At 42.7% G+C, this 13,979-nt stretch overlaps 1 protein-coding gene across 1 annotated transcript in view; it reads left to right on the plus strand.

Annotated features, from left to right (window-relative positions):
- LOC308087532 (myosin IXB) overlaps positions 1–13,979 on the plus strand; it is an 82,305-nt gene that overhangs the window by 56,131 nt on the left and 12,195 nt on the right. Inside the window, 13 exon segments of the mRNA XM_080431466.1 lie at positions 2,370–2,445; positions 3,144–3,236; positions 5,146–5,259; positions 6,615–6,654; positions 7,309–7,431; positions 7,644–7,724; positions 7,852–7,962; positions 8,149–8,271; positions 8,417–8,566; positions 8,823–8,983; positions 9,227–10,537; positions 10,930–11,005; positions 11,221–11,324. Coding sequence (XP_080287592.1) covers positions 2,370–2,445; positions 3,144–3,236; positions 5,146–5,259; positions 6,615–6,654; positions 7,309–7,431; positions 7,644–7,724; positions 7,852–7,962; positions 8,149–8,271; positions 8,417–8,566; positions 8,823–8,983; positions 9,227–10,537; positions 10,930–11,005; positions 11,221–11,324 — 2,563 coding nt within the window.

Genomic DNA, 13,979 nt, shown 5'->3' on the forward strand with positions numbered 1-13,979 from the left:
CCACAGTCATGTGACCCTGGTCAGTCTATACACGCTCATTTTTGTCTCATTTTTATGGCAATTACAGGTAAACTGTATTGAATATCAAAAAGGTGTTTGATGCTCATTGTCACATGACTCCCGAGATAGTGTGAACCTAATTTGCTACAATTATAGCCAATCCAGCATTAATGAAAAGTATTAAAGAATATAGCACAGTATCAGGATACAAATTGAACACGCAAAAATGTGAAGCAATCAGTTTGGGAGCACCTGTACCTGCAGAGTTTAAAAAGGAATACCCATGGAAATGGGACAGAGAAAAAGTTAAATACCTCGGAATAGAAGTACCCAGGAACATGCACTTTTTGTATAAATTTAACTACGATAAATTAGAAACTAAAATAAAACAAGACTTGAACAGATGGAGCCTAGTCCCTTTGTCACTAATGGGAAGGATCGATACTATAAGAATGAATGTACTTCCTAGATTTCTATTTCTGTTTAATGCACTTCCTCTGTACGTGAGCCCAACTGGACCTGGAATCAAAAGGGTTTGAGGATATTTGGGCAATTTCTAGATAATAAAGGAATTATAAGATTTGAGTCACTTAAAAGAGACTATGATCTACCACACTCTCATTTTTTTTAGATATTTGCAAGTTAGAAGCTACATCGAGAAAAGCACCAGACAGAAGAAAAATATTACAGATTTTCATCCCATGACACAGTTCTTGGTTAAGAATTATAAGTGTACGAGGGTTAAGCACCAAATCTCGGCTTTCTATAACATCTTGGAAAGGCAGAACAAACCAGAAGAATTGAGAGAAAAAACAAGATGGCAAGAAGAACTAGATTTAACCTTGTCTGAAATTGAATGGGGAAATATAAGCATATCTTTACACAAGACAACAGCGTCTCAGTTCTGGCGAGAATATGCATGGAAATGCCAAATGAGATATTTTCTTACACCAGTCCAATTAGCTAAATTTAAAAAATCAGCAACACCAAAATGTTGGAGAGACTGTGGAGAAAACCATGCCAACTACAGCCATATCTTCTGGTTTTGTCCGGTCTTGAAAAAGTACTGGGACAATATTGGTACGGCAATAACACAAGTTTTGAAAATTAAGGCAAATATCAGTCATGAATATATCCTGTTGGGTAAAATACCAAAGGGGATAGACAGAACTGAAGACAAATACCTCATTAAAATATTAAGATTAACGGCCCTCAAACTTATAACCAAAAACTGGCTTAAAAAACTAAGCCCTAGTGTACATAAATGGAGGGAATTAATGGAACAAATAAAAGTAATGGAGCAGTTAACATATAAAATTAGAGGAAATCTTAGTAAGAGTAGTACTCTGTGGGCTAAATGGGAGCGCTACATGGAAAGTGTGGGCACGGACGGGGGGGTGACCATAATGCAAGATTTAGCACCTCAGCCTAACTAAAAGTATATAGAATACCATTGGAAATATTTAAGGAAGAGTCAACAACCAAATGGGGGGGAGCACTTTTAACAAGGTACTGGTATTATTATCAGGCACTTGATGAAGGACTGACCTAATTAATGATTGTTTTGCCCGGATGTTTTTAGTTGGAGAAAAAGAGTGGTAAAGAATATGAACTTGAACATGGGTTAGTCTCTATGTGCCTCCATACCTTGTCTTCTGTTTTTTTTCTGTTTTATTTGTTTTCTCCAGTTAAATTTATTTTTTTGTCGTGTTTGTTTTTTCTTGTTTTTTAGTTTCTATTTCCCCTGTTAACGATGTCTATTTTGTGTTCATTTGGTGCTTTAGTTGTTTAGTTTTCTTTGTTTTGTTATGTCCTGATTTGTCCCAACGTTGTATTTTGTGTTGTCTTTGTAGTGATATGACTACTCACTGTGGTGCCCATATGAAAAAAATAAAGTATAAAAAAAAAAAAAATTATAGCCAATCCAGTATGGAATATAAAAAAATCTGTATGATTCATAGACTGAGTAGCAATTTGTGTGAATTTGTATTAGGAAGGAAATGCGCCTGGCGTACTGTATATGGGGAGTTGCGTCAGGATTCAAGGAATCCAGGAGAAAGGATAGTACAACCTAATGTTCAAGACAAGAGTTATAGGTCAATATGTAAAGCAGGCTTGTATAGGGCCACCGTAAAGCCGATTTGAAAACAATTGGGGTGGAGTGATATTCTAGGCCTACTGGTCCAGCGGTTTGTGTGATTAGCTCCAGACACACATGGGGATAATTACAGGAACATGACATGGACGACATAGAAAGTAAATACAAATAATTAACATAATCAAAATGATATGGAATGAATGTCGGTTCATGCAATGTCCCCAAAAGTTTGCAAAACCAACAATTGTTTGCACGTGTGTGTATCTTCTAGGAGTCGTTCGCCCCACCTCCAGGACCCCGTTAGGAGAGCTTCAAAGGTCCAATACCCCAGTGGAGCGGATGTACAAGTAAGCAGCCCCTCCCCTGACACACACTGTACCTGTACTGTGTGTTCGCAGGAAAACCCTGGCATGTCATCAATATGCAGTATATTGATCGTGTAGCTGACGGGCCTCTTCGCCCCGGAGGTAAACTGCAGCAGGTTTGTGGACCACTGCACATGGAGGAGACGAGGCCTGACTGACAAGCATCGCTGCAAACTCCTCGATTAACATTTCATCATCACAGGGAGAAAAACGGGGGACAAATTCCATTTCGTGTTGAACAGAAATTCAACCGCTGCAACCATTTCCTCTAGTATTGCACAATATAAACATTGTAATAACTTGTGAATGTTTCCCTTAGCGATGCTCAATCTTGGAGGAAATGTTTTATTGCCTCGTGGACTGTGGACCTTTCACTCACTATGTGGTACTGCATGGGTCGGAGAAGGATGGGACTGATTTCAGAGAGCTGAAGGCGGTTCAATGCACATTGAAGTCTTCAGTGTTAATTTAACTCTGAGAGTGCAAAAATAAACCCATAACTCTTTAGAGTTAAATTAACGCCCCGAAGTTCAGTTGAACAGAATTCAATGGCTCAGATTCATCACACTAATAGATGAATCCTCCTTCAGCTCATCTGGCCTGCCCATATCTTCTGCTTCCTCCCGCCTTTCGGTGACCCCAGTGTCTGTGGTTCTCTCCCCTCCTTCTCCCCTCCACAGACGAGCCTCTATGCTCGATTTCTACTTTGATCACTCAGAGGATCGCCCTCTAGAGGCCTTTGAAGACATCTTTGCTAGCTATGAGAGTAAGAAGTAAGTTGGCTCGGAGGCCAGGACAGAAAACGGAAAGGGATATGGTCAAGCAGGAAGGGAACTGTGTGTGTGTGTGTGTACTTTTCATTTTGGGGGTAATGGACACCAGTCAAGTTTCTCATTCCGAGTTTGCTCACATGTCACCTGAGGAAGCAGTGTTGAGCAGTTCAGAAATGCTGCAAGCATTGGTGGTTTCAAGTAGAGGTGCAACAGTTCAAATATGGCTTTGGTGGTTAGTCAGACTAATCTATTTAGTTGATTATAAAAAATCTATTAGAATTAACATTGATTCGTTGATATAAAGAAAACTTGCTTCTTGATTATTTGATTAATCAAAAAAGTCATCGATAGAATAAAAGCTAAGAAAATAATCGATAGGTGCAGCCCCAGTTACAACTCAAATGTACTTACAAAACAAAGCTTCCTCAAAAGTGTAAAATGCTTCTCATAATATGTGACATACAGTGTGGATGGTCAGTAAGGCGTTTTCTTAGAGGAAGTACAATGCATTAATACTGCGTGATGCTGTGAGACAAAGCCACCCTCACACTCTAGAATTCTAGTCTTTCCTAGTTTCCTAACTGTAATCCTCTTTCTCCCTGCTTATAACTGCAGTAATCTCACTCCTTTCCCAAGTTTATTATTTTTGCTTCAGAACACTAGCAGGTGTTTTTACGGGGCTGCTCTGGTTAGCTGCCCAGATTACTGACATTACCTTGGGAAAGCTAGAAACATACACACATAGCCCATGCACACAGACATGCCTAGTTGTCAAATAGACAGAGAGTGACGTGTGAGCGATCTCCGAATGGAACGGAACTGAGCACTGTTATTGAGTGGTGATCATTCTGAAACATGGCCTCCTATCCTCCTGTTTTGAGTGTTTTCACATCTGAAATGACTGGGTCAGTTTGAATAAACAGGAATATCTCTGTTAGCTCTTCATTGAACTCAGCTAAACCTTTTTCCTCTCATTAACTTGGGTAAATCCCGTCATACCTTTAGACAGTAAGGCATGGAGGTCAATTTCAGTGTGTCCTTAATACATATATTACAGTACCCCGTTCTTCTCCTGCTTGACCTCCTTGGTGTTATTGGTTTGGTGATGGGTAAGTATGCGAGTGATGCATGAGCCAGCTCGGAGAAACTGGAGATTCCTCCATATTAACCTCACCAGCCCCTCTTCACCCCAAGTCTTCAAAGTAACAACGAGTACTATCAAGGAACTAAAGAAACAAAGACGCCACCAGCCCTTGTTGACGGTCTAAAAACCCTGCTGTCTCACTGGTGACAACCACCAGTCCCAGCATGACGGAGACAGCCAACCACATCGAGCTTTGGTTCAGCTCTGCATGCTCACTACAACTACAGCACTGGCATACAGGCTTGAATCCTAATGCCATCGTGCACAAACCCCCTCCCCCCTCTTCTGTGTGTTTCTTTTTCTGATCTTAATTTATACTTTGTTGTATGGTGGTGTCACTCACCAGCGAACGGCACTGATAGTGTGACAAAGTATAAATTGGGCTTAAGGCAGCATGGTTGGGTGGTCTGTCAAATTCGACTGCTTTCTGTGAATGATCCTGAATACATAGATGGAGAGTAAAGAACAAATGTGCGTTATTCTTTATGCACGATCAGAGTGAGACTTTAAACGCGTCGGTTTGTCAGACTCCCAATCATCCTGCAGTGTGTTGTTCCTGTAATGAGCTGTTTTGTATCGGTGGCAGTGTGTTCTATTTTCAAGGGTGTCCTAACAGAGGTGTTCTTTTGCATCCTACATTCCTTTTTTTTTTATTCTTCCCCCCTTGTCCTCCTTTCCCTCCCGATCCCATTGCTCTTGTCCCCTCCCTCCCTTGCCTCTCCGCTCCTCTATACTGTACTGGTGTGTGGGTGTATGTGTGATCAGAGACATGCATGCCCAGATCATCAGCTCCATTAAGGACTTACAGCTGGACGGTGAGGACCCCCGCAAGCTGCTACAGTCCTGGGGTCGCCTTCGCTTCCCACGTCATGTCCTCCAGTGAGTCTGACTGGCAGACAAGACCCTGGCACCCCCCTCCAGATCAGTCCAGTCCAGTCTACTGTAGTTTAGCCTGGCTCAGCCCATGCATGGCTCAGTTAACTCCAGACATAGCCAGACTATTTCAAATGTCGGACAGTGTGTAGGGGCCCAGCTTGGGGCCCAGCTTGACTTACCTAGATGAATGCAGACCAGCTTAGACTCATTTAGACCAATAGTTCAGTCCAGATGATTAGACCAGTTCAACCACTTTAACCCTGGTGTCCCAAAGGTTTTTTAAATGTTTGAATTTTTTCAAAAATAGCAGATCTATAAGCTCACAAAGTGTCACATCACGTTGAGCTTGTAGATTGGCTATTTTCAAAAAGCTAAAGTACAAAATATGACTTGAGTTGTTAACTTATCTGTGGATAACTATCACCATCAAATACCTTTGTTAAAATCAGAGGTTCAAATATGACCCTTCACACAGTCTTTGACAAAGTCACCTGGCTAAAACACACTACCTACCTGTTCAGACAGTAGACAGAAAGCATTACACAAGACACACATGCTCACTAAATAGCTTGTCAAAGTGGGACCACACCTCTCTGTGAATGCGTCTGAGAACAAAGGCTCCCTTAGAGGATTCCAGGTTTCTTTTTAGAAGGCAGAGCACGACAGGACAGTACTGGTTATTAGAGCTTGAATAAAATGGCGAAGGCCTAGATCAGAGACACAGGTCCTACTGCCACTGTGTTCTGTATTAGCATAATGTGTGTGTTATACTGTGTGCTGTATTCATTTTGTAGATAACATGGCTAAATTAAAGGCTAAAGAAGTGATGGCTTGAATGCATCCATTAATTGCTGCACGAGCAAAGCGACATCTACAGGAATGTGAGGTGTCCCAGATAGTTTGACCTCAATGGCTACTCAGCATGCGACAATGTAAAGCAAGTGATACATGGCAGAAGTAGAATTCAAAAAACAACTTAAATTTAGACTTGCTTGCCTGATGATGAAAGGAAGACAGAAAAACAGGAAGTGCTTTATTGACGTGTCGAACCTCTTCAGGGCTGACTGATTGGCTGACTGGAGGTCATGTTCTGTCTCTCTGTGCCTCCATAGACATAGCATCCTTCTTTCCTATTATCCTTCCCCTCTTCCACGGTGTAAACCCCATTTCATTCCATAATTCATTCCATCATTCAGGTGCATCTCTGGCATAATGTTCACTGACTGACAGCGCATGATGAAGCCCCACCCATCACACTAACCCTCACATCTTCCAGCTACAATGAGATATTTTTACCTCTTCTGTCCCCTTTTAACACATCCCTGTTTCCTTTTCCTTCCCTGCCATTCTCCTCACAGGAAGAACAAGAACACCAAGCAGAAGCAGATCATCCCTAAGGTAAACCTGATCACACAGAAATGTGCTCAGCCCAGACAGAAATAAGATGCTCTCACATTACAGTTTGAAACACATAAACTTATCCTACTGGTTTAAATATTAAATTGTTATTATTTGGTGTCATACAGGAAAATAATTATACCAAACTCCCTCCTTTTTAAGTTATATACTTTATATACTGTAGATGATAGATAGATAGAATTCATTACATACGATATATACACAGGATTAAGAGAAAGAGAGAGCTTTCCTTCAGTAAGTGAGAAAGTAGATCAATGTGGCTTATTGTCGGTATCAACCAAGCAACGAGGGTGTCTATCCCATTTACAAGGCGCTAGATCACTGGTAGATGAATTGCTGAGGTGGAGTGCCACACTTACTGTCAGCTCCAAATACATTACTTACTGCTCATAGTTACCCATGCCATGCTACTCGTATGCTGCGTTGGTGGTGCCCGGGATCAAACTCAGAACTTTGCAATTCAAAGGAAAGCGCTCTACTGACTGAGCTACCCGGGCACAGGGTCTTTAGGGTCCTATGACTGCATGAACATCGACGCATTTCAAGAGTCAGTCACTGTTTTCATATTGTGCACCCTGCCATGTCATATTTGAATAAATGAAACCTGATTATGGTTTACTCTCGACCCTGCAGAGTTTGCTGGACTCCAAGTCTCTGAAGTTCATTGTGGGTCTAACGCTGCATGACCGCACCACCAAGAGTCTGCTTCACATACACAAGAAGAAGAAACCGCCCAGCATCAGTGCCCAGTTCCAGGTGACCACAAAGATTAGCATAGTATACACATCAACATTACACAGTTTACCAATGCCCCCTCTACCGAGTTTACCAATGCCCCCTCTACCAAGTTTACCAATGCCCCCTCTACCGAGTTTACCAATGCCCCCTCTACCAAGTTTACCAATGTCCCCTCTACCAGTCGTCTTGAACTTAACCCTGCCCCCACCCTATTCCACTGTGTGTTTCAGGCCTCTCTGACCAAACTCCTGGAGACTCTGGGCAGAGCGGAGCCTTTCTTCATTCGCTGTATTCGCTCCAATGCTGAGAAGGTAAGAGCTGTTGCCACATCACTGATGGCCAGAACATCTGAACGGTTTGTGGTTGTTTATCATAGTCATAATTGTGTGTGTTGATTGGTAATGGACAGATATGTTTTCTGTATGTTTGTGTGAGCAGAAGGAGATGTGTCTGGATGAGGCTCTGGTTCTACAACAGCTGCGGTACACAGGCATGCTGGAGACGGTGCGCATCAGGAGGTCAGGCTACGGAGCCAAGTATACCTTCCAGGTACTGTGGGCCACGGTTGCACCATCATTATAATAATGCATTTACTGCTGTTCAGTCCATTTGATTTTATAACCATATTATCCATTTTCTTTTACAATCCATCTTGAAGCACATGTTAACTGCATAAACCTCCACTAACACTGAGTGATCAAAGTCTGGTAATAAATGCCTTTTTTGTCTCTTTAGGAATTCCTACAACAATTCAGGGTGCTGTTAACTAAAACAGGCACGGCTTCCAAGGAGGATATCGCAGTGCTGCTGGAGAAGAAAGGCCTCGACCCCACCAACTACCAGATAGGCAAAACTAAGGTGGGCCCCGCAAACTCCTGCTTCACTTGAAGCTCCTGTATGATAAACTCCACTTTGAAAATGTAAATTAGAAACATTGGATGTGGAATTATTTATTTTGCTATAGTGTCATTACTGTCGGGCCTATCTTGTACCTCTTACCCAGGTCTACCTAAAAGAGCTGGAGCGTCAGCAACTGCAGGACATGCTGCACAAGGATGTGATGCATAAGATCATCTTCCTGCAGCGTTGGTTCAGGGCCCAACTGCAGAGGAAAGAGTTCTTGGACAAGAGGGAGGCGGCCACCTTAATCCAGGTAACCGCATTTACTAGTCAACACTGTTGGTTCTGTTTGAGGAACTACGGTCAACAAAATAATATCATACCTAAAGTATTACCCTATATTTTCCTTATAATGCGTTATAAGGAAAGTTGCTCCAATATGCCTGTGTCTTAATTGTAAAAGAAGTCCTTGCGTCCTTGTATCTAGCAATTGAAGCATACTTTTGTGTCACTCTGAACGAACTCGTTCCTAAAATGTGACAACGCAATATTCTCTCATTGTCTCTCAGCGCTCATGGCGTAGGTACTGCAGAGAGGAGCGGAGGAGGCAAGCGGCCACTGTGATCCAGGCTGTGTGGAGGGGCTCCAGGCAGAGAGCAGAGTACCATCGAAACAAACAGGGCATCACCAAGATCCAAGCCTTGGTCAGAGGACACTCTGCACGCAGGAGGTAACAGGAACCAGACACCCACTCATCTTGTCTGGACTTTTGAAAGTCATGATGTTAATATTGTTCATTATGTTACAAAGATAAGTCCACATCCATCTACTGTACATCTACATAACCAATAGACAGACATGTATTAGTCTTGCTGTTCCAGAGGCCCTTGCTTTCTTGGTTCTGGTTGTCCTGTGTAACTAAAGTAAATACTGTACGTATATAATGTATTACTATATCTCTACACTCTTACAGGTGCAATTCCATACGCGAGGACAAACAGAGGAAAGCAGAGGAAGAAGAAGCTCAGAGGAGGGCGGAAGAGGAGGAGGCAAGGAGGATAGCGGAGGAAGAGGAGGAGGCTCGGAGGAGAGCGGAGGAAGAGGAGGAGGCTCAGAGGAGAGCGGAGGAAGAAAAGGCAGCTAGGAGGAGAGCAGAGGAGGAAGAATCAGCAGCCAGGCTGGCCAGGGAAGCTGAGGAGGCAGATAGACTCACCAGAGAAGCTGAAGAGGCAGCGAGGAAGAAGAGGGATGAAGAGAGATTGAAACTGGAAGAGGAGGAGCGGAAAGCGAGGGAGAAGGTGGTGGAGGAGGCAGTTATTGATGTGGAGCCTCAAACAAGGGAGGATCCCGACATCGAGCTGGTGACCGAGGAGACCCTGGATGAAAGCCAACAGGAGGAGGATCACCCAGCGGAAGAGATTGGACAGGAGAAAGGAGTGGCAGCCGCTGGCTCACAGCCCAGCGGAGACGGCAAGGAGGAGCCACTGGATGAGGAGGACGAAGGGCTGGGAGAGGAGGAAGGGAGTGGTGAATCTGCATCCCCCAGGTCTGACTTGGAGATCAACGGTACCCTGGCTGAGGCCGGACCCCAGCTAGACGACGAAGACGACGAGGAAGAGGAGGAGAACCAGGAGTTGGGACAGTCACAGCAGGCCCAGGCAGAACATCCTGGTGCTGAATTGGCTGGTCCAGACAAAGGTTTGGACAGCCAGGCTGCTCCCCGCACCACCCCGACTCCCTCCCAACACGAGCAGAAGAGAACACGAGCTCCACTGATCCACAAAGGCCCGATCTCCAGGAGCCAGGAGAAGAGAGAGCAGAGGAGACGCAGGGGAGTGGAGCACAATCAGAGAGAAACTGAGCGAGCTGCGTCCACCTCTTCCTCAGCCGTCGGCAAGAACGGAACCTCCCCACCGAAGGGCAAAGGCCAGGAGGCCCCCAAGCTAAAAGAGAGGGCTGACAGCAATGAGTTGGATTCGTACCAATTTGTGTGCCAGGGTAAGAATGACAAAGGCGGAAAGAAGGAGGCTAAAGCTTCTTCTCCTGCGGACACTTCCGCCCCTGTTCGTCCGTCTTCCTTGGCCCTGCAGCTACCGGACTCCGTGCCAGAGAGGAACGGTCATGGGGAGGTTGTCGGTGGTGTGGGCCTGCAACGGCGCCCCGCGGGGATAAAGGAGAAGCCGGATAAGTGGAAAGGGGGGAGGAAAAGCGGCAGTCGACACCCAGAGAAAACCAGCCCCCCTCCATCCCACGATGTGGAGTACAGGAGGAAGAAACATTCACAGTACGACCTCTCTTCTTTAAGGCAATATCACATTTGTCCTCTCATGTTAAACTCAGTATGGTTTCATCTTTGAGTAAAATCAATTATTAAACCTGTGACCTGAGTAGGCACTAGGCACTGTACCTGGTGTGCTCTTTTTTCCCTCCACACCAAATCTCTCCACAGAAAATAGGCAATCTACAAGCTCACAACTTGTCGCAACAAGATGCGTTGTGAGCTTGTAGATTGGTTATTGTTGCATAATGTTAGCCCCAGATAGGGGTGCTAGGACTCAAGTGGTTAATCAGTGGATACGATATGGTAGCTCTGGTAGCTGACCAGATTACTGTGTATGTAACAATCTTGTGTGTGTGTTTTGTTTCCTTCTGTGTATCTGTCCCTTTTGTCCACAGGAGTCGAGGAGCCTCATCGTCAATAGACAGCTTATCTCCAGGTTCTGATGGAGCCAGTGCCATATCAACCACAGAGGTAGTGTAACAAGACAACTTGAAATTTAGATGGAATCTTCGGTTGAAAATCTTCGGTTGAAAATCTGATTTTATCTGAACTTGAACATGGCTCTTTTAAAATGTTTTTCTTCAAGACCAGTGATAATTATACTTAATAAAGTTATTTTAGTTATTGTGTTATATTTTGTCTACAGTAGAACCTTCATTCTCTGTGTGCTGTCTTGTGTGCTGCAGGTGCAGACAGACCATCATGACGGCTCAAAGAGCAGCTCCATCAAAAGGAGACAACAAGATGGCTCGGGTCACCAGGACTCGGGTCATGCAACCACACCTGACAGGTATTGTACTGCACTGGACCAAGCTTCACACACTAGGGCTGTTGCATTGCTGCTGTATAGACAGATAATGAAGGGATAATCTATGATGACCACACATAATTATAGATTTACCATGGCCAACTATTACAAAAACTAATCGAGTACGCACATCACTTGGTTGTGCTGGAAAAGATCACGAAAAAAAAGAGTAAACCCACTTTCATCTGCTCCAATGTAATTTAATGACAACGTTTCGAGCCAAGGCTCTTCATCGGGTCAAACTTGCCAACTATTCAAATATAAGTAGTGTTTATTTTCTTATTAATAGAAACTGTTGTTACTATCTTCATCAGTTAGCGTTACCTTACAGTGCTTCTACAGCAAGTTAGAGAAGCCATGGTAACAACCTAGAAACTAATACCAGCTGATTCATGTCCTTTACCACAATATCAGGACGTTTTGTGTTCCACAAAAACATTTTTTGTTTTTAACACATCGACCGCCAGAGGTTAATCTCATAATGTACTCACCAGTGCCAAGGTGTTTTTGTTGTTTTTTTGTTTTTTTCATGTCGCCATAGATCTTGTTAAAATCCTTAAGATTGAGCTCTACACGGTCTGTTTACATCCGCGAGATCTCCCTGTATCTCCCAGTGAAGATCGCGTGTCAAACGGGGTATCCATGTTGTAGTTAGAGCGGATTACGTTAAACAGTGAAATGCGAGGAGAAAAAACTACAGGAAGAGAATTGAGTTTCAGTTTCGTCTGTAGAATGGGAGCGGGCGTGATCGTCAAAACCGGATCCCAAATAATTCTATTTCCGGTCATCAAACCGGAAACGGAAGTGGATCAAAAAAAATCCGAAAGTGCACCCGGACCGCGCAAGTCTCTGCGCTTAACAGTTGGATTTAACGGACCGTAGGACTACGTTCTTGGCGGTTAATGTGTTAAGGATGGTGTTAGCTTATCTATTTAATGTATTTATACATATTGAGTCAAAACATGTTAAGACAATACCTCATTAATACATTTCCTGTTAATAGACATTTTGACCCGACATTTATTTTTTGTGCATATACAGTATATATTATGTAAATAGAAATACCCTTCACCTATACAAAAAGGGGATAAACTAAAATAACTAAATTCATTTCATTCATGTGCCCATATACATATCCTTTATAACAGATAGAGAATCTATCACAGGTAGATAAAACAAAAAATATATATATATAGGTATCCCGACCTGAAAATGCAAGTGCAGCTGTTTAATATAGAGCTGGAGAGACATGGAGACTCTTGTTACTGAACAAACACTCAATAGCAATGAGTACTATCAGAATATACAGCAATTTAATACTTATTTTAACCAAATAAAAAGGGATAAAGGGCTTTGTTGTGTCATTTTGATAATGGGTCTTTATTTTGTTTTGTTTTTGTTTCTGAAAACTTGGGGGTAAAAAAATAGTAAAAGTATGGTCCTTCTAACAGTTCATTAATTTCAAATAATCCATTTACATTTATTTGAAACTGAAAGATAGTAAGCCCATCTTTTTTCCAGTAACTGTCCTTTCCATTAATCTTATAAAGTCTATATAAAGTCACCCTCTCCATAGAGTACATGTCTTCCACTTTTTCCAGCCATCTATCCACCCTGGGTGGTTCCAAGCCCTTCCAACATCTTGTTATTTTTTGTGAGAGCTTTAATTCTCAAAATCCAAAAGAGATACAGCATAATTCTACCTTCTGTAAACCTGTGTTCCCAACAATATATTGTGTTTTTCTAAATTTAACAACTCTCCCAAATATCTGAGCTAATGTTAGCTTAGATAGCTGGAAATATAGTACAATGTTTATTATACATATTCATTTAGAACAGTGATGCAGCTCTAACTGCAGACATGTGATTGTTTGAAAATAATGTGAACCCTCCAGCCAGTCAGAATTGACTATTCTCCTTGGCCATGATATAAAACTCTAATAATTTGGTTTGGACATCTCTGTTCTAATCTAAAGGAGTCGACTCTGCTCTTATTACTCCAGTATTAGTCACTGAGTTATAAGTTATTAGGACAGATAAGGAGTGTAATCTACTGTGGCATTATTGAGGAGGGATACTCCTTCACATCACAGCATTCTGAGTCACATCTTAACCCACTTGGAGGTCTTGAGACACATGGCTCATGGGAAAACACTTTGTCTTTTGTAATCAAACCGTCCCTGGCTCCCTCATGTGGTGCTCAGTACACTTTGCCATAACCATATATAGCTACACACAGACCAGTTTGTTGTGGGAAAGAGACACGTTTGCGGAAATTCCCGATAACTGAATTTACTCTGAATGGACTGGCTTGAACCCTGAAATGGAATGCTTGAGGTTCGCACATGGAGCCAACAAATTTATCAGGCAGAGGGATCAAATGCTTTGTTTTAATTTGCATTGTTGCTATAGTGATGGTATTGGAGCAGAGCTTGACTGTGTGGCACTTTTAACCCATTAAGACCTGAGGCTGATTCTAAAAATTTCTTCTAAATCCTAACCTTTGATGAAAAAACGTATGTTGCTATATCAGTGGTTCTCAAACGTTTCCGTGTCAAGGCGGACGCCCAAAATTATAGATATTCAAAGATTTGCAAACATTTTCACGATTCTTCAAAAATAGCAGATCTACAAGCT

The sequence above is a fragment of the Gymnoscopelus braueri genome (genome assembly GCF_963280865.1).
Source record: "Gymnoscopelus braueri genome assembly, chromosome: 6".
Taxonomy (NCBI): Eukaryota; Metazoa; Chordata; class Actinopteri; order Myctophiformes; family Myctophidae; genus Gymnoscopelus; species Gymnoscopelus braueri.